The following is a 27,500-nucleotide window of genomic DNA, read 5'->3' as shown; positions in this document are numbered from 1 at the left end:
TGTAGGGTATAGGAAGAAAACTTGTCAAATCTTACTGTTCTTGTATATAAAATAGCTTGATGAAAAATAAAACTGGTGTATAATAAAAATATATTAAAATAATTCAGTTCATGATTAATGTACAATCAGAAAATTGGTTACTTTTGTATCCAAAATTTAGCTCAAGTTAATGTTCTTAATTTCATATCAAAATATATTTGTAAACATTTAAAAAGTCAATTTCATTACATTGTATTATTTATTTCACTCGTTTATGAATCTAACAGCATTAGCTAAAACAAACAATATTACACTCTAACTTTGGGTTTAGTCCAAAGTACACATTTGTCTATGAAATACAAGTCATACATTTTTCAAAGGATAACTTTTCCTTGTTCACTAATGTAAATGAAATGATGCTGGAAATGCTTTGAACATAATCTCTTTATATGCCAGTTCACACACACAAAAATACAAACTAATTCAGTACTGAAAATATTCACATTATTTAATTTCATCATTTATCAACATTGGCACTTTAAAGTTAAATATACCATAACTTAAAGCAGAAAAGTAAAGTGCAACACATATGCTAATACAATAAAACATGTTTGAGAAAACAGAAAAATTTGTTCTTCAGCTAGCTCTGCTGGTTCTTCATAATTTCATTTTATAGGAATTATACTTTTAATCTTCTAGGACGCTATCTAGCCAGTCTTCTATGGACGTTTTACTTGACTCAGGTATACCTAAGTATGATAAATATTTATAATTATAAACGATAAAAAGGAAAACAGTTAAAATCAAGTAGGCTTAGTCAATATGTTTAGTTTAGTCTTCAAAATAAAATACATATATTATTCAATTGGTCAACTCATACTTTCTCTACCATTACTATTAGTTGATAAACTTTTAAGCTTTTTCTTGAATACCAATATGTTATTACATGTGAATCCAATACCAAGTAAACCATATTTTCCCTCACTGAATACCCTAGAAAAATAAAAGAATTTTTCAGTTATTACTTAATTTGAAACTCGAAATAAAACTTGAGAGAAAAAAAGATGGCTTACCTACTTAAAAACACTTGTGTCAAAAGACTTAATGAAATGTTAAACATAAGAGTTCTTAAATTTAAATAAAATAAAATAGTAATAATGATTATAATAATATACAGAATTCCCAATACTAAATACTCTTGTTTTCAATGGTTGAGCCTGAAATATTTATTCTTGGTCTTGTCTTCAATTGAGAAAAATTTATTAAGTACATTGAAACCAGGCACTTTATGTTCTCATGAGCAATGGAAATAAAAAAAAAAATCATATATTTTATTTTTAATTGACTCATTATATTTTAATTAAAACAGGTGCTAAAAACATTCTCATTGGATTCAGTATTAAAAATTCTTACCAAAGTAAGCCTCTCTACAGTATACATGAGGCTACAAAAGATTGAGTCAAAGTGACGCAATAATATGCCAAAGCCCCACAAGTCTAATGCTAAATACAGTTAGGCCAGATAAAAAACATTTGGACTACCACATAATTTATAGTCTATATTAGTTTTGCCTCAATATCTTTTCATATTTTTGACCTGATGAAATAACTTATAAAAAATGCATTGTAAGGTTTACAATGACTTTTATGTTGCACACATTGCATAGTCTTATTAAAACGAAGCTCTGGATTTAATTTAAACTCTGCTTAAGTCTGAGGCACTCTTATCAGAACCAATAACAATGAAGTCTTGAATGGAATGAGATATTAATGGTGTCATGGTTTCATTTAATAAAATACTGTACCTAAACAAATTTTTATTAAAAATGTTACATTAACCCTAGTACACACACTCAAAAAAATTATGTTGCCCACACTGGGGGTCATTTTGACCCCACCAAAAATATTTAAAAAAATTATTTTCATATAAGCAAAGTATAAATTTGGACAAAATATTTATTCTATACAATTTATGCATACACTCTGGGTAACTTTATGGTCATTGCAAGCCATTTTACTACATTTGATACACTTTGAAGAAGTTTTTTTCCTTGAATCACGTGCGCATATTTGACACCATTTCCTAACGTTCTCTTCAGCAACTTTTTGCCTTTTTGGAGGGATCACTTCATTTGTATCTTCTTCAGGCAGTAATTCATCAGTAAGCAACTTCAGAAATTCACGTCTTGCTCTTTTTTGGTACTTTGATGCGAATTTTGGATGGCACTGGCGATAGAGAAGGTAAGCATTGTATGCAGCAGCATCAAGAATGTTATAAAATAGTGCCATTGGCCACCTCCTGGTCTTTCTTTTTGTGGAAAAGAATCTAACTATTTGGTCTAGTGTATCGACTCCTCCTTTGGTGGAGTTATAGTATGATATTATTTCAGGTTTTCCTGATTCATCATCGATTGAGGGCTCTCTATGCAACGTAGATAAGAATATTCTAGAATGTTCTAGAACACAAAATTTCATATCAATATATTATTTGATTGTTTACCAGAAATGTAATTGAGTTTTTTAAACGGGTGTCAAAAATGACCCCCAATGTGGAAAACGTGAATTTCGACTTTAGACAAGGGGTGTAATACCCTATTTGCATAAAATACATGTTAAACGTATTAATATAGTATGTTATTAGTATAGATTAAATTAGGTACATTTTTAGGCCCGAAAGTCACACCTTTGATATTTCTATAACAACTTAAACACAAGTGGGCCCATTTTTGACCCCCCACCGTGTGTATGAGGGTTAATTAAAGTATAAAGTTTTATGTACTGTATGTTAGTGTTTGTATAACAGCAGACACTATACAAGGTTACACAAATGTAATTAAGCATAAAACTTGCATCAACAGATATTTCTATACCTAAAATGTATTCTAAAATATTATGAATTATAAAAATAATATTCATCCCAAAATGCACGTCTCTAAATACTGAAACAGAGATATGTAACTCCAAGACTGTGTGGACTACATTATAACTGATTACAAATTACTTGTGCAGATTAAAAATAAAATTCTAACTTGTGGTACAGTGTGAGTTGTATTCACATATTGTTATAGAAAATATATTTAAAACCTTACAGGCAAAAAATATTAATGTATTCTACCAATTCCTATACAAAGTTTAAATCAAACTTTTGTTTATAAAATGGTGTGTGAAACATCACACAGTGAGTCCAAAATAGTAAAATATAGCAACATCTCATATTTTGTAATATTTTGTCGTAGCTGTATAGACATGCAGAGTTGAAAATGTTTTGACATAGCATGTTGGGTAGCTAAATACCACAGATAGTTCCAACAATGTCCTCAAAATAAATCAAGCTGTAGCCTTAGCACCCTATTTTTACCACCATTTTACTAATCTGAATAATGTATAACCATTAAAATAGTTTTTGAAATAGAATACAGATTAAATTTACAAACTATCATTTTTCAATAAATCTGATATCGTAATTGATATTTCATTTAATTATAAATACGCAAATAAGTTTTAGAATGTAGGCCTAAGTTTCAATATCTAAAAATATGTTTTTCTTTTACTAATTTCAAAGTTTTCTGCAACTTTTAAAATTTTTACCTTTTTTGCACGAGATAGAAAAAAGTTTGATAAGTGAAATATTAAGTTTAATCTTAAGTGATTATTGATTGAAATTGAGAGAAATTAATTTCTTTTCTTAATATTTAATAAATAATTTTTCTTTTTTGATTAGTTGGACCTCAGTCTAGAACATAAAATTTTAAAATAATTTGTCCAAGTAAGAATTAAGAAAGCTCTAAAACAATTGACTTCTTTGAAACATTTAATTATTTTAATAACCACATAGAGGAAATGATGTTGCTATTCATAATAGAGAATTATTAGTAAGAATGCCTGAGTAAATACAATACATTAGGTCTGATGAAACAAATACATCAACTGTATTACATGTTATGTTCTAGACTAAAATATAACTGGGTCATTCCATCTCAAATCATCCAGATTTTGGTACATTTTCCAGGTGACCCCCTCAGAATGCTTTGAAAAAATTCACACGTGCTCAACTACCCATATAATGAAAAACTGCCAAAGATTAGATCAATATATCTGATTTACAGCCCTGTAAAATGTAAATAATTTTTTTTTATTTTTGGCAAATTCATTTTCGGGCAACTTTGGCTGCTTAAAGCTGCAAGAGTAATGGTGGTAGAAGGCTGAAATTTGCTACACTGACTGAATTAATCTCACAGAATTCAAAAATGGTCTCAAACCAAGTTTATCTCTCTTAGGATTTTTATAGTGAGGCTGTAAAATCACCTGAAAACCCAAAATCGTAAAAAACATTGGCTTATTTAATAAGCCATAGCTTTAAGACTTAATATGATACAAAGGTGAATTTTGTTTTCAAATTTCCTATAACATATCAGTTGATAAATCAGCAATTGTTGTAATTAAAAGTTATTCAGCCTTTTCAGATTTTTACAATATATTCTTACATCTCTAAATATGATCTACGAAAAAAATCAGGATGGTGTTCAACCTACTTTTTGAGTTATAATTTTTTAAAGTATCCTCTGATCATATGTTGTTTACTTGAAAAAAACCCTTCAATTCAGGTGTGTTACTGTGTGCAGATATATCCATACAATTTTGAAATAATTTATGAACCCCATTGAAATATTCTAATCAGCCTTTACCATATATATATTTTTACATCTCTGAACATGATCTTCAAAAAAATCAAGGCTGTGAAAAATAATAAATTATCAAATTTTAAGTGTCTCTGATATGTACCATTAGACAAAGGACCACATTCAGGACATTCAGTTCTTTCTTGTCAATCAGGAATCAGTCCTGCAGAATTGTGTAAAGTTTGATCTACTTGAGCACTATGAAAAATGCAAAACTATGGCAGGTATTAGATTACATCATAGCTTTATTCCCCACTCTACCAACAAATTGTAAATGAGAAGGCTATCAGATGATGATGTGTACACAGTTGTAACTGTTGGTAGTAGCAGCTCAAATAGGTCTAATGATAGCAATGATAATTATCAGCCAGGGAAATATGTGGCATGCATATATGATCATGAATGGTATGTGGGAAACATAAAAGATAGATCAGATGAACATTCTGATGTGTTGGTGTCATTTATGAAGAAATCAAGAAATGAACTGTTCTCATAGCCTGCAAGGTCACATAAAGATGAAAGCTGGATTAATTTCCAACATATTCTTTGTCTGATAAGTGCACCTACTGTGCAAGGCAGTAGTGCTCGCCACTATGTTCTAAGTCAAAGTGACCTCAACATAATCAAACTCGAATTTCAGAAATTTATTCAAGCAGTATGAACAAAGCAATGTTTATTTGATGTTGTTAAGGCTAACTTATTGCCAAAGCAGTTTTTGAAACATTTCTTTATCATGATTATTGCAGTTTGGTGTGACTATAATCTTTCTCAGTTATCCCCTGTTGTAGCACTATGCTTTTTGTGTCTGATTTACCTTTGTATTTATTATATTATGAATCTTAAACTCAGCCATATCTGCATAACTGTAATGCATACACAATATATTTGCACTGCCATATGATCTAACTAGTTATGCCAATAAACTTGTTCAGAAATGAATTAATTCTTTCTTGTTTCTTACAACTTCATTATTTAACATTGTGAAAGGCTGGCTAGAATATTTCAGTGGGATTCATAAAATTCTGACAGGTATTTTACAAAATTGTATGGATATATTTGCACACAGTAACACACCTAAACTGAATTTCTTTTTTAAAATAAAAAACGTATGGTCAGAGGATACTTTAAAAAATTATAACTCAAAAAGTAGGTTGAACACCATCTTGATTTTTTTGTAGATCATATTCAGAGATGTAAGAATATATTGTAAAAATCTGAAAAGGCTAAATAACTAACTGATGACATGGTCAAACTGTGGCCTGAAGTAGGGCTATTTTTAGCTAAATCATAAAAAGTTGCATGCAGCTAAATTTTTTTACAGAAGATCTAACAAACTTTTAATTACAACAATTGCTGATTTATCAACTGATAGAAAATTAGAAAACAAAATTCAGCTTTGTGTCATATTAAGTCTTAGAGCTATGGCTTATTACATAAACCAATGTTTATTATGATTTTGGGTTTTCAGGTGATTTTACTGCCTCACTATGCAAATCCTAAGAGAGATAAACTTGGTTTGAGATCATTTTTGAATTCTGTGAGATTAATTCAGTCAGTGTAGCAAATTTCAGTCTTCTACCACCATTACTCTTGCAGCTTTAAGCAGCCAAAGTTGCCCAAAAATGAATTTGCAAAAAATAAAAAAAAATTAACTAAATATTTCAAACATTCATATCAAAAACTATAAGAGATATTGATCTAATATTTGACAATTTCTCATTATATGAGCACATGTGAATTTTTTCAAGGCATTCTGTGGGCTCACCTGCAGCCCCCTGGATGATTTCGACATAGAATGACCCAAATAATCAATGGGAAAATTATAAATTAGGAAAAGAAATTTAATCAGTTGGCTCTCACTGCAACATTTTATATGGTCTGCCTAAAATACAAAAATCAATACTAGATTTCATTACGTGTTTACCTATTGACACTTTGTTTCAGTGTGGTCTTAAACTTTTGACCAGCTAGTATTTAGGCTATTTTCATAGTGTTCAGGTTTTTGATAGGTATCTGGTGGGTATGCATAAATATAGTTTTGGTTTTGCTTCACCACTATTTGAGAAATAAACAGTTAACTGTTTACCGGCAATGACGTATTTAATTGCGTTTATGTTTCTAATACGCTATTAAGTTCAACATAATTAAAAGTGTTTTGCTCCTGATTTTCGTTTGTATTCAATGTCTGGTGCATCACGTTGCAGTGTCCAACAGTAGTCAGCAAGCATTGATGGATTCCAGTTGCCCTGATATCGTTTTTACATTGTAGCAATATCCTGGTGAAACCTTTCACTGTGTTCGTCACTGACAGCACAGAGATTTGCAGGGAAGAAGTCTAAGTGTGAGTGGAAGAAATGAATCTTGAGTGACATGTTGCACTTCATTGTTTTGTATGCTTTGAGAAATTTGTTTACCAGCTGAATGTAACGTGGGGCTTTGTAATTGCCAAGAAAATTGTCAACAACATCTCTGAAGGCTTTCCAGGCAATCTTTTCCGGCCCAACTAACAGATCTTTGAACCACTTGTCACTTATAACATGTCTGATCTGAGGGCCAACAAAAATGCCCTCTTTGATCTTGGCCTTAGTTATTCTTGGGAACATCTGTCTTAAATAACGAAAACCTTCACCTTCATTGTTCGTTGCTTTCACAAAATTCTTTGTAAGTCACAATTTTATGTGAAGAGTAGGCAAAACACTTTGCCAGGTCGACAAGCGGTTCATGCGCCACATATTTCTGTCCTGGAACTAACTTTTTACGGAGTGGCCAGCTCTGTCTAGAATAATGTAACTCTTTGGCACAACTGTCCCATTCACAGATGAAACAACAGTACTTTGTATAGCCGAGCTGCAGTCCCAGTAACAGAGCAACGACTTTTAGATCTCCACAGATATTCCAGTTGTACTTGCTGTACATTTCCATGTTCTCGTAGGTTTCTTTCATGTGTGCTGCATAGCCAACAGGTATTGAAGGGTGAACGTTATCATCACGTAACAAAACAGCTTTGAGGCTTAATATTGATGAATCAATAAAGAGATACCACAATTTTCCTAGAAGCATCAAAGGCCACTAAAACTCAGCAATGACTGGGAATGAAGGAGGTAAAACCAAATTTTAAAACTTACCGCTATTCTTTGTTCTTACACTTTCTCCATCACCAATGTAAAGAACAGATGATGAAGAATTTGAAATATTGGGTGAAGTCTTTCTTGAATCTAGATATAGAAAAAGGTGACATTTTATCTTATTACTTTAAAACACCAAATGATGGGAATGTTGCATTATCAATTTTAAATACATATTTATAAAAAATTAACAAATGGTAATTTCAAAAACTATTATTAATTCAAAAAACATCTACAAAGTATAATTCAATAAAGTACATTACTTAACTACAGAAATATTTGTATCAAGAATTAGTTAAACAATAGCTGTACAATTTTTTATACCTCCATAATAAATAATAAATACAGAGCGAGTTCAATAAAGAAGCAATGAAGTTGTGTTATAATACAGATCTGGAATACAGATTTCCACAAATACCATATGTTTAAAATCTATATTAAAGTCCATAATTAATTTACACTGCATTCCTTATAGATGTTATATATAAGGACGCTTTAGCGTCCCCAATATTATTGTAAAGTGAAACATATAACATGGTTCATTCATGTGTAAAGCAAACATTAATAATGTTCAATTCCAAAATTACTGTAAAGTGAAACAAATAAGATGGTTCACTCATGTGTAAAGCAAACATTAATAAGTGTTCAATTCCAAAATTACTGTAAATTGATACACATGGTTCACTGATATGTACAACAAACATTAATAATGGTGTTTATTTCCAAAATGACTAAACTGAAACCAATTGTATGGTCCACTCATGTGTAAAGCAAACACTAATAATAGTGTTCCTTTCCAAATTCTTAAATACTGAAAAAGATGGCATGGTTCAGTCACATATAAACATTAATAATTGTGTTCATTTCCAAAATTATTGCAATCTGAAACAACAGATATAGAATTTCACTAGCATATCTCAAACTTTCTCGGTTCACGGTGCACTTAAGTGTCTCAGCAATTTTTTTCACAGCATCCCTAGGCAAAAATCAAAACCTAACAGTTCTGTTTATTTAGTAGTTAGGTCCAAATAACTTAAGTATTTATGTCCTAACAACTTAGTAGCTCTTTGAAAGAATAATACATGTAAATTGAAAGTAAAAATCAATATGTTTTATTTCATTTTTGAATAACTACAATTGCTAATGGGATGTTTGTGCTTCTCAAACCTTAGAATCAGACTGGACACTGCCACCCTCATTTCCTGTTCCACACTGACTTTTGCACAGTACTTGCTTTTTATCACAGCAACTGCTGAAAACCCAACTTCACAGAGATATTAAATCTCAAATGGAATTAGGATTCACTGAGCTTTAGAACTTAGCAGCAGATATTAGTCTTTTACTGATATTCTAAACTCAGTTCCATACTGCTAAATTTTGTTTATAAAGTCTTGTCACAAGACAGCTCAATAAGATTTTTTTCTTCTGCAGAGGTAAATTCAGATGAGGCATTAATCTTGAATGAGTCTTGGATCCATACAAACTTCTCCATATCTTCTGGAAAGTAGTTTTCAAACCAGTCACTGAGCTGTGTTAGGTGCCCCTCAAAAACAGATATTAGTTCATGGGTCAAATGAGCTTCACTGAATGTAACAAACTGCTGCAAAAGGGGGAACAGTCTTTGCCACCATTTTCATTTATTTTTCTTCTTCACAGTAGTAACTTTTTTCTGAAGGTGAGTTTCAGAATGTATGTGTTGCTTCCCTACAGAAGGAGATTCGATGCATTCAGTTTTTCAAAGAGCTCGCACAGATATGTTAATTTTGACAAAAAATCAGTATCCAAGAACTTTTTAGCACATTTGTGTTCTTCTTCAAGATAAGAGTAGAGTTCCTGTCATAATTCAAACATATGAGACAGTACATTCCCATGGAAGAGCCATCGCAAGCTACAGTAGTTCAAACAAAGATGTGTGCTCAGATCCCATATCCTCACACAGTTTTTTAAAAAAAACCCTCACTTTCTGTTACCGAGTTCACCACTTTCAACACTCTTTCCAGGACTAGGTTCAGTGGAGGACTCAGTTGCTTTGATGCAAGGGCTCTCATGAGGATTATGCAGTGAGTCCACAGTGCATCAAGAGTTTTGCTTTGTTTGAGTACCTGCAATCCTCCATAACAGCCGGACATAGAGCGACCACTATCAGTACAGACGCCAATGCATTTAGTTTAGTCCAAGTTGTTTTCACAAATAAAAGTGTCAAGGATCTCAAACAAGTCTTATGCCTTTGTACCTGCAGTGATACTTTTACAAGAGTGAAGGTCTTCCACAGTTTTGTCACCATCCATAAACCACGTGTAGCAAATCAAACGAGTATCCTTGCTACTATTGGCCACCTCATCTAGCTGTAACCCTTATTCCTTTCCTTTCATTTTTCCAATTAGTTGATAGTTGAGGTCTTTGGCCAAGTGTTGGATTCTACAATTGATGGATAAAAGTACCTTTGAAAGCAGTCTTCCCGCAGATCCACCAACCATAATGTTCACCATATCCACTGCAGCTGGTAAAACCTGTTCTTTTGCCACGGTGTGAGGCTTTTCACATTTCGCAACTCTATATGCCACCTTGTAGGATGCTAGCAATGCATTGTTTGGTATTGATGCTTGTTTCAAAAATGTACCTTTTTGGTTTTTCAATTCTTTTTGACTTTCTGGTAAAATAGTCATGGAATTTATTAGCCATGTTAGGATGATTGGTCTCCAAGTGGCATTTTAGTTTACTTGGAAGCATGCACTCTGGAGCCAAAACTTTTAGACATAATACACACTGTGGACACTCTTCATGATTGACATCTACTGAAGTAAAACCAAAATCTAGATAACTATCGCTATGTTTCCGATATTTTCATTTCTTCACAACTTTGTCACTGATCTGTAGTTTGCCATCCTTTTCTTCACTCCCACACTTCTTATTAATGTTCAAGAATCTTTCCATTTTTATGCACAAGGACAAAAAAATAGACATTCCCAGCAACCAATTAGCAACCCTCATAGAATTCACCACGATAAAGACAAACTTCATGTTCAACAACCACAACTATATACAAACAAATGGCCTAAGCATGGGCAACCCAGCATCACCAGTTCTAGCCAATATTTTTAATACACAAGTTGAAACACAAGCACTTAACACAGCATTACATCCACCACTATACTGGTACAGATATGTAGATGAGACAGCTGCGGGATTCACATCTACAGAACACACACTTAATTTTTTCAATCACATTAACTCTATACATCCCAACATTAACTTCACACGTGAACAGGAAGAAAGCAATCAAATATCATTTCTTAACCTCAAAATTACAAGAACCGACACACAATTCAAAACAGAAATCCACCGAAAAATTACCCATACTGGTCTATACATTCTTTGGGACTCAGCACATGAAACAAAACAAAAACTCAACATACTAAGAAACCAAATAAACACAGCCATAAAACTATGCTCACCAGATAAAATTAACGATGAATTAGACAAAATAAAACAATACTTCATCAACATCAATAAGTTTCCTCCACAAACCGTAAAAAACATTACACACACACTTAGACAGAAAACAAAATCAACCAACAAAAGTAAATATATCTCAAGAATCAAAACATCACGAAACCATATACTGCTGCATACCATATATTCCTGACATCAGCAGACAAATAACCAACATTTGGCAAAAACTAGTAACAAAATATGACATTCCAGTTAATACCAAATTTATTCAAAAACCAGGCACAAAACTGAGGTCTATACTATGTAAAAACTACACTGACAAACATCACACCAACATTATTTATAAAATACAATGTGATAACTGCCACGACTTCTATATTGGAGAAACAAGTAGAAAAATGGAAACCAGATTCAAAGAACAGAAAAAGTGACCTTCACACGTTTTCGAACACTGCAAGTCAAATAAACACAACATAACCATAGAAAACACTCAAATACTAAACAAAGAAACAAACATAAACAAACGCAAAATTAAAAAAGCCTTACTTATACAACAACTTAAACCCAAAATAAACCAATATAAAGGAATGCCTTTATACCTATATTAATATAATAAAATAAATAAATTATATATTCAAACATCTAACACCTCCCTCTACATTCCTACACTCAGTTACACAACCCCTTCCAAACATGTGGTCAGCTTTCGGTCAGTTACCTCTTTCTTTGTGAACCTGACGATGATCAAAGAAGGTTGAAACGTTGTTCACTCTTCTATGTAAAATATTTTCTCAACCCAAACGAGCCGTTTTTGCATATATAAATTCATCTATGAGACTTTTGTTTCCCTTCTTATTAGCTGTATTTTTGTGTGCTAGCAGTACCAAACATGGGATGCATTTATATCTGATCCAAATTTATTATTTATCAGGACTTTTACTAGGCTATCCTCTGAAATTCTTTTAGGCAGAATTAGAATAAATTTTAGCAGATAAGATCTTGAAGAGAGTCAAATATACCAAAGAAAGGGTTAGAACTTCTGAGTTAAAAACTGTAATTAGATCTCAAATCAGTCAAGAAACACCATGGAGCTATGAGCTAAAAGTTTGTACTTAAAAAAAACAAAACAATTCAGAGCCATTCTATGAGCTGCTCATTCATGGCTAAAAATGAACTAACCCAAATATTTTACAAATAAATTGAAGTGCAAAAAACGAATTCAGACAAAATTTTAAATGGCCAAATCAACTTAAGCTCCTCCCAACTTCTCACCACACTTGTCTAAGAGTGAATGTTGAAGTTACTTCTAGTTCTTTGGTTTAACATTTACATACCTGTTTATGAGCTAATTCAGTCTGTACCTGATGAAGCCTTTTACTGTAGGAACCATGTAGGAAATACTTGTGAAGTGTCCTTGTTTTTTTCAATTCCATAATTATGGAGTTTTACCAAATATCAATGGTTTCAAGAATTAATAACAAACTCATCCCTCACCATTTACATATATACCCCAATATGTTCATAGTGTTTCAACCTCATCTCGGATTTATTGTTTAGAAAAATGAATATACACAATTCCATGTTTTTCCTGTAATAAACAAAGATGTGTTAAGCTGTAGTTTGTTATGTATTGAGGACCTACTGTGGAATTTTCTTTTTTTATTAATATTACACTGGGGGAACACTTTTTCAGTAACTTTGAGTTGCATTTTAACTGATTCTGAAGGAGTTTTAGGCGCTGATTTCAAATCTGAAATTAGTTTTTCTCTACAAGCTCTAGTTTGTATGCAATTTGAGGTTAATGAAATTGTACAAATGTGAACTTGCGTAAACCATGTATAAGCATTTTCACGTCCATATATATAGATAGCTTCTAATATTTTGATCATTCTTCTTTTGTTTCAGATCAAACATGGCTTCCAAAAATAGATATCATTGCAGAAACAAGCCTGATGCCTTCTGCTACATATGTGGATGCTACACACTCAATCGTCAGAGACGTAACATATCCTCGTTCGTCAAGCGTGCCTACAAGGCATATTTTGAAGTTCATCTTGGTGATCAAGACAAGCAATGGGCTCCTCATGTTGTGTGCCACAATTGTGAGGAAATGCTTCAAGACTGGACCGAAGGAAAACGCAATGGTCTGCCTTTTGGTGTTCCAATGATTTGGCGCGAACCCACCAACCATGTAACCGACTGTTATTTCTGCATGGTAAACACAATGGGTGTTGGGAAAACTGACATAAGATTACGTTATTCGAACATTCCCTCAGCTATTCGGCCTGCTCCGCACTCTGAAGAAGTTCCTGTTCCAGTTTTCAAAGGCTTGCCTTCATTGGACGATAAAGACATTGGACATGATACAAGCAAACAAGACAGTTGTGACAGTGAATTGTCAGAAAAGTGTACACAATCGGAGAACTGTTCTTCAGACACTGAACCTTTCCCCGTCCCCAAGCCTCTTCCCCAGGCTGAACTGAATGATTTAGTGCGGGATTTAGGTCTTTCAAAGAAAGCAGCAGAGCTTTTGGCATCAAGATTACAAGGCAGAAATCTTGTTGATCACTCTGTTAAAGTATCATATTTCAGAAAGCGTGACCAGCTTTTAGTGACCTTCTTTTCAGAAGACAGACAGTTTGTTTACTGCCATGACATCCAAGGGCTTCTCAAAGAACTGGGTGTACCTTACTATAGTCCTGCTGAATGGAGACTCTTTTTAGACAGTTCAAAACGCAGTCTAAAGTGTGTTCTTTTACATAATGGGAATGTTTATGGAGCAGTACCTGTCTGTCACTCAGTGCATTTGTGGGAAGACTATGATGATATGAGAATGGTCATGGACTTATTAAAATATCATGAGCACAATTGGATCATTTGTGTAGACTTAAAGATGGTCAACTTTCTTCTTGGACAACAGAAAGGTTTCACCAAGTTTCCATGCTTCCTCTGTATGTGGGACAGCCGAGCACGAGACAGACATTGGGTCCAGAAGGACTGGCCTATTCGTGACACCCTTGAAGCAGGCATGCCAATTATCATACAAGACTCAATTGTAAGCAGAGATAAGATCATCTTTCCTCCTCTTCACATCAAATTAGGTTTGATGAAGCAATTTGTCAAGGCACTGGAAACCGAAGGTGAATGTTTCCAACACGTCATCACAGCTTTACCAGGGTTATCATTTGAGAAGATCAAAGCAGGCGTGTTTGATGGCCCACAGATTTGAACCCTAATTCGTGATGATCAGTTTGTTGCTAAGATGACCGCTTTAGAAAAGGCAGCATGGTTATCCTTTGTGGCAGTCGTTCAGAACTTTATTGGAAACAATAAGGCGGATTACTACAGTGAACTTGTGAACAGAATGCTCCTCGCTTTTCGTGATCTCGGGTGCAACATGAGCATCAAGCTTCATTTTTTCAACAGCCACCTTGATAAGTTCCCTGACAACCTGGGGGCTGTGAGTGACGAACAAGAACGATTCCACCAAGACCTAAAGGTCATTGAAGAACGCTACCAAGGGCGCTGGGACAAAAGTATGATGGCTGACTACTGCTGGAGCATTAAACGAGATTGTCCAGATGAAGTGTACAAACGCAAAAGTTACAAACGCAAATTCCTACCTGAATAAAATACACAAACAAATTGATAATCTATTCCTATAATTTCCTATAATAACGAAAAATTAAAAAATAAATAAAAATGTCAAATTGCATAAAATCTGTAGCTTGCAGACAAAAACCGACTTCAGATTTGAAATCAACACACTCGAATTGACTATAGAAAGGTCTTTTTTTAAATGCAACAAAATGAGTGTTCCCCAGTGTTATCAGTGTTTTAATGTTGTTTCTGTAAATGACCCATATACAAAAATAGATGAAACATCTACCAAAATAGATCTTTAAATATATAAAACCCATTAAATAACACACAAAATGCTTAAATCTTTACATATCAAAGTATTAAGCAGCTCTCTAAATAACAAACTGAACTGAATGTTTCCTAAAACCTTTAAAAATTTACACTAGCCTGACATAATATATATTAGACTTCTCAAAAACCTTCAATGTAACTTGCATTAAAGATTTATATATATTTACAACACAGGAATATATTACTAGAAAGATGAAAGTACTGTTACCTAACAAACTTAACTTACACTCACTATAATGATCTTCTATAATATTTTCTAAGTACCTATCTTGATATTGTGATAACTTCCAATCTTAATACTTATATAATTAAGCTTTCAAAACTAAACATATAAAAGTAATAGTAACGAACCAAGAAATATCTTGAAAAACAGATAAATTTTTCAGGCTCATAAAAAGGATTTATAATAGCTATATCTAATGATCATGTATTTGAATGGACTTGAATGAAAATCTACAGAATAAAAAGTGTGAAAAACAGTATGAGGGTTTTGCAAATGCATTAACTTTATTAGGAATTTCTTGTGTACATATTTTAAAGTATCATAATAAAGAAAGGGCACTTTTTACACATACTCTGTTTAATCATTTTCACAACTGCAACATAACTGTCATTCACTTCAAGTTACTCACTTTGTATACTTTAGGCTCCTGATTTTCACCAACACATAACAAGATTGTTAATTTTTTTACCACTGTAAACTATTTTGAATCACACAAGCTTTATGGTTGATTTGATAAATATAAATATAACTTAAAACTTACTGTTAATAGAAAAAATGCTGCTATTTGATGGTGTACTTAAAGACAGAAGAAATTCCAAATCATCGTCATCTTTTGCAGTTGTTAAAGAACTTCTTTCTTTATCTTTCGTCTTTGAAGTATTAAGTTCAGCACAAACTGGAACTGTTTTTGGTTGGTTGGAAGTTTCTACAGTATCCAAACTTAAATCTGACAAGGACTGCAACAAGTCTTTCTCCAATTTTACATTTTTTTTTGAGTGGGAAAGATCTTCAGTGGTATCCATATTTTTAAACTTAGAATTCTTTTGCTCTAAAACATTAACTTCAGAACTTCCAGTTGAAGAACTGCTTGTATTATTAAATGCTTCTTTCAGTTTTTTGGAAAAGTTTTTGTTAACTTCATCTCTATTGATTTTGGGTACAAGTCGTGATTTGTGTGAATTTTTAGGATTTTCTTTCCTGGAAGATTTATTACAGTCTGCCACTTGCTGAAATCTAGAAATTAGTTCTGGCTGAAATTATATGAGGAGAAAGAAAAACAATTTTAATTGGAGCAATTTCTGATACAAAACTTTTTAATTTCAGTCAAAATACTTTTAACTTGCACTTAAAAGCTGCCAAATATAGTCAGAACACAGCAATACAAGTTTAACATAATATTCTATATTCTATAAGTACCACAGAAATACAGTAATATTAGATATTTACTATAGCAAATAACAATTCCCACACAAAAATATGTCAATTTATTAATTACACATATGATTATACATGTATAAACAATGTTGAAGAGAATCTACTATCTCTCACTGTAAAGCCTAGCAGATGAGTTCTAGTATAGCACAAAAGACCTCTAAGGCAGTAATTTGTGGAAAACAGAAATAGATCTGAAATGTTATTTTTACTTACCTATGATTTTGAAAATGAACTAGACAAATTAAGAGGAATTTGGAAGAAAAAGGCATTTGTGGAGTTGCCATGATATTTTATCACAAAGTTTAGGCTCACTGGCTTTTAATACTTTACTAGCTTTCAACATTTAAGCTGTAAAACAGTTTTATGATTAGTTCTTTATTTAAAAAATGTTCAGGACCAAGCCCTATAATCTGAGAAGTTCCATAATGGTGCCATGTTTTTCAAGGAAACCAGAAACAGTAAAAAAACTACTATTTTTTTATGTGTCTCTATACAGTTATATTTTACTTTGTCTTTCAAGCTAATTCCCAGTATTGATTAAAATATTTAATAGATACCCATATATATTACACACACACAAACATGTACACATACACACGTCCACCTATAAGTTTTTTATTACGTTTTCTGTAATTTTGTTTAATTTTTTCACATGTATGAAGACAATTTTCCATTGTTAGCTTAGTACACAGATATAGCAATAACTTAGATATCCTTTGCTGCACAAATCTCTTGAGATATTATTAGGATTATGTCCAAAACTACTGATTAGAGTGATGTTATCAAATTCTTATGTCTCATCTATGTAGACAGATTAATATGATCAGAAGTTACTGATAACTGTACTCTATGCTTTCAGTGAAATACCTGTTTCTCTGGAACAAGATCTAATCATGGCTAACAGTATATAATGCCCTGAAACAGTATCATAGTTTTAAAAAATACACTTTCATTAATTCAATACACCAACCTATACAGATGTAAGCAATGTCAAAAAAGAAAAACACATTTTGAGTATAATTTAATGATTCACAAGTTGAATACCCTCACTACTTTCAAAAATTTTTATTGCAATCTCAGTAATATTTCACCAGATTCTACCAGTTTAATCCTAAATTTGATATAGAAAATTAATAATACAAAATAATTCTCAGAATCAAATATAAATAAATGAAAATTAAGAATTAGTTATGCTATTCTAAAACTACCTATACCAATATTTACAGCACAAACATGTTTGAGCTTTTTAGATGTGTCTGATATTTATTGTTGTACACAATTTTACTTCCTCACTCATAAAATTGTATACATCATTTTTAGTGCTGTAGTATTCCTAGCTGGTTTATAAACGATATTTCATAATTACTATCATACCGTCAGAGATTCTTCTGAAAGCCCAAGCCTCTTGTGCAAAGGAATACATTTCAATGTATTGGCAAGAGTATCACAATGAATATTCAGAAAATCAAGATCAGGTTGTTCAGTGACATCTTCATCCCATTCCTTTTCATCTTGAAGGCGCAACTGACTTGATGAATCACCTTATTTTTAACAAACAAACATTCCATTCTGATTGCATGAAAAACAAAAAGTAAATTTACAAAATAATTTATTGTTGACAAAAAACAATGCATTTCTGTAACTGTGTTAATAACTGATCTACCCTCACAACAATGGCAAACAGAATTACATATAGCTTAAGTTAAATAAATAAAATGATGTATATAATTGAAACACATTTAGGGTTTTGCAAGTACACAAAGATTTGAGTATGTTATTTTAAAATAATTTTTAAATATGCATATCAGAAAGTCATATGGCACTCACAGCTGGTATCAAATCAGGATGAAATGGCATGAATCAGAATTACATTTTAATAATTTTAGCATTTCTTAGGTAGCAATGCTACCAAATTTCAATCAATTTGGGGAAGTACATGAAGAGTCCTTTCCAATACATTGTAGTTATACATTTATATCTTAAAGTTGTTCTTTTCAGATCAGTGATTTAGTAATTCCAGAATGGAAAATCTCTTGTATTTAATAACACTTAAAAAAAAAAAAAAGGAATGTGGATCAATTTGAGGCACCAAAGACTATCCAGAAAGATAAATCCCAACAATGGTGAGCAAGTTTCATCATATTGTAAAAGATAAGAATTAAAGAACACAAAGGTCAGTGACAAAAGCCATTCATTTGTTTAAAGCAATGCTGTCTAACATTATCAAGAAGGGTTTCTGGATCTCTGTCTGGTAAAGCACTACAAGTTATATATATATATAAACATACAAGGTGCTTCCAATGACATATCTATTCAATCACTGTATAGTTAAGCAGCTCCAGAATAAAATAAGTATTCATGATATTCCACATGAAGACTTACAGGTAAAGTTTTTGAATTCAGTGCCTATGGATTTCTGTGCATTCAGACAGTTTAAACTAGCTCAGATAGCTACTGTTCTCAAGTAGAAAATAAATTACGGAAACTATGCTGGAAGGAGTGATTTTCTTTGAAAATGAAAGTCTCACAATGGAGCCTTTTGCTGTAGAAACTACACTGCAGAGTTGCTATCAAAATGCATAATTGTCATATACAGCCTTATTATAGGTAGCAACTTAAACTGTAACAAAATCTCTGATATATTATATTCAACTTTTGAATAACAAATTGTTAAATACGTATTAAAATACAGTACTGTGCATGTGTTAGGACCAGGGGCATAGATTTTTTACACCCGATGGGGGAGATGATTTTTGCAACCACTTATGTGGACTGTTCAATGCATTACAAACTATCACTTAGATTGAAAAGCTTAGAAGCACACCTATATTAAAGATGTACATCTTGGCTACTGAAAAAGCCTACATCTAGGCCTAATTATGTAATTCGATTGGTAAGAACACGAGAATTACAAGAACAAACACACAATTTGTAGGCCTGTGATGCAATAAAACAATTCAACAGATCAAACTGTAGGGGGGTATGATTGTATGCACTGTTAGGACAAAACCAAAAATTAGATTTCAGGCTACTTTCAAAGAACAACTGAAGGTAAATTGCAGAAGAAACATCAAAATTGTATTAATCTTCCTATTTAGTACAACAGAAACTCAGTGGAAGTGCATGAGTTCAGCAAACAGTTAATATTTAGAATGTCTCCCTTTGCTTTAATAACTGCAGATAGTCTTTTACTCATCACTGCAGCATATTTAATCAAAGTGTCCTTTGATATTTTACTACAAATGCTTCTAATACATTCCCATAAAGTTTGTTTGGAAATAAAAACTCCTGATTTGTCATGTTTTTGATCTATCAAATCCAAGATCTGTTCAAATGGGTTAAGACTGTGGGGGCCATTGCATCATTTGAATGATTCCAGCATCTTTTTTGGACTCATTTTATTCTTGGTAATAGAATCCTTTACCAATAATATGCAAACCACTAAGTATACCATGACAAATCAGTATCTGATAGTACTTGTACTGGTCTATTATTCCACCTATATAGCAAATATCTTTGTCACCTCAGCAGAAAAACACCCCCACACCATCACACTGTCTCCTTCATGCTTCATTGTAAGTGTTATGTACCAATATAAGTATCTTTCACCTTTCTTTTGTTTTATATGCTTTGAACCTAAAATTTCAAACCAGGACTCATCCAGCCATAACTCCTTTTTCCAATCATCAGTAGTCCAATTTTTGTACTTAATACCAAATTTCAATCTCTTGACAATATTTGGAGATTAATGTAAGATGTTTGAGCTACTACATAACCAAATATTCCATTCTGGTTGAGTCTTTATAATACCAGCATCAAGTAAAGCTTTTATGTGAACTCTCTGCTCTACAGATACTTCTCTATTCTGTTTTTGAGCTGTGACATTGCAATAAAACTTAATATATAGTGTTAAACACTGTTCTTATCAAGGTTCATTTGTGAAGTGCTATTAAATCGATTTCTTCTAGCAGGTACCAGTATCATATGCTGACTTCTTGCTAGCTTCTTTCTATATAGTTATGATACTGCATGTGATAAACATGACAATTATTTCAGACCCTAAATTTGATCATTATGTTCATTCAAGTAGAACCACCATGACATGCCCTTGGTACAAGTATATGAAAATTAAGTTGTAAACATGGATCAAAAAAGCATTACCATACTGTTGAAATTTATATTCTTTAATGGCATGGAAGAATTATCATAATAAAGTGGATAGAATGACAAAACATTCTTTTGTCCTAACACTTTTGCACACCATTGTATATTTGATATTTTATCTTCAATCCAAAACATCTAATGAATCAGGTTGAGTGCAGTGTTTTTTAAATTCAAAGTATAGGAATGAAAATAACCTGCAAAAAATTAATTAAATAAGAAACAAAACAAAATAATATTCTAAACATGAAAAAGAATTTAAACACAATTTTAGGGTTTCAACAGGTGTGAAGCTAAATCACAAAACTATAAATAATATGAAGCATAAATATTTCACACTGTCAAATATCCCCTTTATTTGTTATATTTTATAATATCACTACCAATAGACAGTTTTCCTCAACAACAGAACCTTTATGACTTTCTAACTAATTCTTTTTTTTTTATATTCATCTAATTTAGCTAGAAGGTATCTTTTATTTTTACGTCATTGTTATTTATTTTTTTACCTTTATGGTAGAATTTATCCGTAAAATTTGTTTTATGCAGTTCTTAAAACTTAAGTTTTTTTGTTAATTGTTCTTCTCATTATTTTGTGCATCTTGTGAACAAATTTATTAAACTAACAGTAATCTGTCTCCATCTATTTTTGTATCATTTCAAAGAAATTATAAAAAATTAATAACTTAATAGTTTTGTCACTAGGTGCAGAGAAATTTACCTGAAAAGCCTAGAATCACCTCAAAATCTTCACCCTTCTGCTGGTAGGTTTCTTCTACCTCATTAGCACACATATTATTCTCGTAACGATTCCAGTTACTAGTTATTTTTCTTCGACTGTATATGGTCCTTCTTGTCTCTGTTAGGTCTGTATGCTACAGTTAAAAAAAAAAAGAATTTATTGATTTGCTGAAAGGATACATTATCATTACTTTGTAAAACAATAATAGCATATCATTCCAGCCTCTCATAACAATGGTGTTACACAATTTCAGAAAAAATACATGTGTACAAATCAGATTAATTTGATTTTTCACACAACAAAAAATGAGAAAAAAAAATCTTAAAAATATCACTAAGAATGTGTAACAAAACTTAATCCTGAAAATACTGCTGGTCTGAAAGCTTTCATTGTATATATATATATATACATACAAGCACAAGAAGTTCTTGGGAAATTTGCTTTATTTTATTGTAAAATAGGCATAGCACATGACAATGCTACAGAAAATATGCTAGCTTTCTATTTATCCAATAGTGTTTGGATAGTTAACAGTTTTAGTAATATATCAATCATTATTTAATTTTACTATAAAATGAAAGTTTCAGTGTCCAATTATATAAAAAACACTATTCTAGTATTACAAGTTCATTTATTTCTAGTATTAAGATACCAATCACAGTTTAGATGCAATGAACAAGCTGTGACTAAAATGCATTTAATATATTGCTACAGGAAATTCACATGTTCAGCATACAGCTTGTTTTATAAAATATCTCCATCATATTTTAAAGGCAAAATCACAACTTAACAGAGGTAATACGTATGAAACACTGAAGTGAAAACAACAAAATAACTGAACAAAGGTTCATTAAGTGTAAAAATTAATATATTATCAATCTTGAGCTTAGTGCTATACTACTTGTTTTTATCATTTCCAACTTTTATACAAATTAGGATTGATTAGATATTTGGTAAGAATTTATCTGGCCTATTGAGTCATTTTGCTGGATACTTGGTTTGATAGCCTTTCAGATACAAAATAGTTGAAACTTTCATATCATTTATTAGGAACAGTATAACCTAAAAATAGAACTAAAAAGTAAACTCGCATACAAAGGGTCAATTCACATTACTAAAGAACTGTAATAAATTTATTTTTTTCACAATAAATTACAAAACTTGTTAACCTTCCTATTATATTTCAAGTCTATTTAACCAAATATTATGAAGATATTAAATATAAATCAGTTTAGTAATTCCAAAACAAGTTATGTCTTCTGCTGTAAACTTTTAACTGGGTGTGAGAAGTCAACTACATATTTAACTTACACTGTTTCTATCTTAAACCACATGTGATTGTGAAGCAGGTAGTGTCAGTGCTTTTTATCACGTTTTCTATAACATGCACTATTGTAACAAAAAAGACAGCAAAATTTACTGAACATGCTTTGGTTCTAACACTCAAATACTAAGAACAAGCAAAGCCTGGATTTTATTTTTTTCTTTTGTGTATAAGTAATGTGTTTGTTATAAACATTTATGTAAGAATAAACTTAACACATCTTGTTGCTTAAAAAACATACATATTAAGCAAATAAAAATGTCTAAACTTTCCAGTAAAGTGTTTGTTAATTATGTGAATATGTATTTGAATAATCAATAAAACCAACAGTTTTAGGCAGCTCTAGATTTTAAAATATGAAGGATTTTAAATATTTCCTTTTAGTTTAAACTGTTTTGAACCTGAATAAAGTGAGAATCTAGAGACACCAATAAATGAATAATTTATAAGCTTCAAATTTTGTTCAGTATTCTCCTAAGTTTCACATATGCACTTTTTTACTGTTTTTGGAAAAAATAAATTTCATAAAACTGATTGAAGTATACTTCAGTACTTTAGTAGTTATGCAAGTTTTGTCTGTTTAAAAAGTCTTCATGTATATCAAATAGCTGATCCACTTATGTATATCTTCTCACAAATTTCTAAAATGGTGAATTCATTTTGATCATTTTTACAAGGACATATGATTAAAAAGTATGAATTACAGTCACAGAAAATTGTATCACACAATTTTTCACACTTTTCTTTGGAATTGTCATCTTTTGCAGCCTTAATGCATAATGGTATAAACATGTTATATGGATGATTCACTACTCTAATTATTACATCAGCAGCTTTATAAGATGTATGGAATAGTACCAGTTATATCTTTTGCTATAAAAAGAAGTGCTTACTGAAAGTCATAATAGAAGTATATCTGCTATAATGTGCTTGTGATACTATCATAGCTAAGGTTGGCAAGTTAGTTCCATGAAAAAAAAAAAAGTCATCCTTTTTCTGATCAATGAGGGGTATCTGGCAAGGTAGACTGCTAGAAGAATCAGATTTAACCAGTTTACTGTGAGTGTAAAGATACACAGAGACTGGTTACGTGAAATGGTAGGGGTAGGAAGAAAACTTCCACAGCAACTAATGATCATGTTCTGAAATGGAAGGGAAAAACCCTCTCACAAAACAAACAGATCAGTCGTAAAGGTTTCCTAATTGTTTACAAAATGGTGGAGATTGCCCCCACAAGACCTGATCCTACTCTGTAGTCACCTATACCTCTATTGACGTTCTAGACAAACAAAGGAAAAACAAGGATAAGAATATCAAGACAAGGGTAAAAGACAATGAGTGGAAACAGGAGGATAAGAAACAAAAATAGGATCAGGAACCATGGATGACAAAAGCTGGGATAAACAATAAGTAAGGAACTACAGGGAAGTATGCAACTGACCACATCAGTAATGGACTCCAAAGATTCAGGATGGCCCAATTAAAAAAAATGTTGTCATGCAAAAACAGAGCTATCTGTAAGTTCATGAGAAAAGACAGGGGGAACAAACCATTGAAAGCAATACATCTTTTCCCCATAACAAATCATGCAGGTAAGTGGGATAAGAGCCAATGAAGAGAGCCTGGCCAAAGTCAAATACAGAAGGGATCTGAGTTTCTCCGAAAAATTGTCAGACGAATGACAAAGGTTTTGGATAAAAAGTGCAAAGAGGAGAGATAACACAAAATGTTACTAAGTGTAAGGTGAATCCTTGAAAACTGTGCTTATGAAAATGATACAGAAGCCTCAGGATTAGAATCCCAGAGGGATAACATCATATCTAATTATTGGAAATCCACATAAGGATTTGAAGATGACAAAATGTTAAAACATGTTGATCAGAAAATTGTGGGAAATAAAGACACATTAACCTTCGAAGTTAATTGTGACAAAAACCACTGTGGGGAATCTTAATTTCACGTGAAAGGGGAAATAACAAATACTCCAAATTTTTGGATCTCACAGGAAAGGAGAAACATTACAAAAAAACAGGAGAAATGTTCAAAATGTGAGAAACATGTATAAGTAAAGGGAAGAAAAATTTAGAAGGTTAAACCTCCTCCAAAGGTACAGGACATGGTCATAAGGCAAAAGAAAGAGCAAGAAAAAGGCTGCCTGAATCATCCTCATCAGTCTGAAAAGGTGCTGGCCTTTGTGAAAAAGGTGGCTCAGGCCCCATGTAAGAAGCTTACTTTCGATGAACCACAGCTTGCACCTCCCTTCAGGTTTGAACCTATTTTCATGCAACAACTTTTACTAGTAGTCCTCCTCTGAACCCTTTCCAATAATTGAATGTCCATTATAAAGTGAAGAGTCCAAGATTGAATGAAATACTCTATATGTATAAACAAGTACAAAACAATGAAATTATAACCTCTTTAAACTATACTAAATATTTCTGTAGACACAACCTAAGATACTATGTTTCCCACCATTGTTAACAGTATACTCAATATTTCTGTATTGAGCTCTGCCACTATTAACAATATATTGCTTGAATGGTTTAAGTCAAAGAATGTCAAAAGATTAATAAAGTAAGATTTTCCACTGGTGAAATCATGCTGACTACCTTACAAAATATTAAACATTGTTATGTAATTTTATAAAGAATACCTAATCACTTTCATAAATTTATTCCCACCAATAGGCCTTTAATTACTTGAACAATTTTATCACTTTCCTTGAGGACTTAAGAAAATGGTAGCAAGTGGTTCACATATCTAATACTTAACTTCCTTCAAAACCTCAAAAGGATATTATCTGGCCCAGGAGGTTACCATTCTGTAAATTAAACCTACTTATCAGCACCCTAACAAAATTTTCCTTTATACATAAATTCTTTACAAAATTAACACATACCTCCACTGGCTCAGTTTTGTCTTCACTGGTACAAACTCTTACATTCTTTTCTTTTGTAGTTTCTATTTCCTCTTTCAGATTGTACATAAACTTGTCATTTTGTGCACTGTTACTTTGTTTCGAATATTTTCCATGTTTTTTTGGCATCTTCACTTTATAAATGACTAAAGTAGAAAAATTCTCATTAATAGTCACTAAAAAGATCCAAATAAAATGCTAAAGTATTTCCACATTTTTTTAATACATAGATTATAATAATTATTTTGCATCTACCAAACCTAAAAAGAAATGTTCATTTCTTAAAAGCAGTGCTTCTTATATTCTTGAAACTAATAGTTGAATAATAAGCAAGCAACAACAATAAATTGAAAGTAGGAAGAAAATATATTTTTTTGTAAAAACTGAAGCAGAAAGAGATTGCAGTTCTTATTTTAAACCTTAATTTCAATTTGTGAACTTCCTTATTGTTTATTTCCCAATGATTCTTATTTCTAGGAAGAGTATTGAACATTTGTATATTTTCATCTGCAGAAAAGTTATTGTGAAGCTATAACTCATCCTCTATTATATTACTGAAACTCAAAATTCTTATATTTTTTGTGCTTTGTAGCTCATGAAAATATAACCATATTTTTGAAACCACAAATGATAAAATAAGATGGTTAACTGCTTATCTCTAAACTTGAAAAATGGATTTCAGTCTGGGTAATTCTCACTGTAAAAGTTTGCAGAAACTGGTGATTCAGTATTCATGGGAAGCCCAGTGGATTTCATTCCTTTTAGTTGTTTTATTGAGTGATTTTACAATAACTAACTTATAAAAAACCATTTTAATAACTTTGTTCATAACTAAGTCTTCCACATTTATAAAGAACAAGCAGAGTTTAACTGTACATTACTATTTAAGGCTATACTTTATTTCTAATATCTAGTATCTAAGACATTTTACTCACCAAAACATTTCAGATATTTAGTGAGGCTGTTATTCTTTTACTAAAAGACAAGGGACCTCTAAATAAAACAGTTCAATTTTGTAACAGCTACAGATAACTGAAACATCCAAGTTTGAAGTAACAATCATAAACTTAATACTTTCAATTTTAAATACAATTTGTTTGCAAGATCATGCATTGTCTGGTGAATCAATAAATACCCAAATTAATAATGACAGAAACTATAAGTGATTGTTGTTGTGATATTGTAATAAAAAACAAAAAAATGTATTATACCTGCATAATTTTTTTAATCTAAGTTTTATGAGCAGTTATGTGGTGAATTCAACCATGGATTCTGAGCAGGTTTCAGTAAGAATAATAAGACTACGTTTTTCTAAAGCTTATTTTCGAAAAGGCTTTTAAAAGTCTTCTTCACATCACGAAAACTTAATCGAGCTTTTCAATTTTATCAAATATTTCTAATAACTATCAATATCATTTCTGAGTGAGGGTAGAAGTGCCAGTATCACTATTACTACTGGTCGTAATGCCATGTTCAAGCATTTCCAAAATATCATATTTGTATTTATTTTTATTTCAGATAAACTAAAAATAATATAAGTATGAAAAAATTGGTACACACTGAACAGTATCTCAAATTTCAATTAAAATTAATAAAAGACGCTTTTTTACTCACATTCTCCTCCTCACATCTCTTTAACAATCATCGCGTAAGTTTCCATGCAATAAAACATGGCTAACAGATCCTCTCTGTGATGTCATCAAAAGGTATTAACAAAAAATAATATAATATTGTAAGCCATTTTGTGTCA

At 31.7% G+C, this 27,500-nt stretch overlaps 1 protein-coding gene across 1 annotated transcript; it reads right to left on the bottom strand.

The window, feature by feature from the left end:
• Positions 1-221: 221 nt before the first annotated feature.
• On the bottom strand, positions 222-27,500 carry LOC143232782 (uncharacterized). The gene is made up of 7 exons (XM_076468625.1): positions 27,365-27,500; positions 25,733-25,896; positions 21,489-21,642; positions 17,981-18,147; positions 15,933-16,422; positions 7,783-7,872; positions 222-728 (listed from the first exon to the last, which is right to left on the bottom strand). The coding sequence occupies exons 2-7, from the start codon at positions 25,877-25,879 to the stop codon at positions 667-669; spliced, it is 1,110 nt and encodes a 369-aa protein (XP_076324740.1). The 5' UTR covers positions 25,880-25,896; positions 27,365-27,500; the 3' UTR covers positions 222-666.

Source organism: Tachypleus tridentatus, chromosome 11 (assembly GCF_004210375.1).
Source record: "Tachypleus tridentatus isolate NWPU-2018 chromosome 11, ASM421037v1, whole genome shotgun sequence".
In the NCBI taxonomy this organism is placed as follows: Eukaryota; Metazoa; Arthropoda; class Merostomata; order Xiphosura; family Limulidae; genus Tachypleus; species Tachypleus tridentatus.
This window is presented reverse-complemented; position numbering and strand designations above follow the sequence as displayed.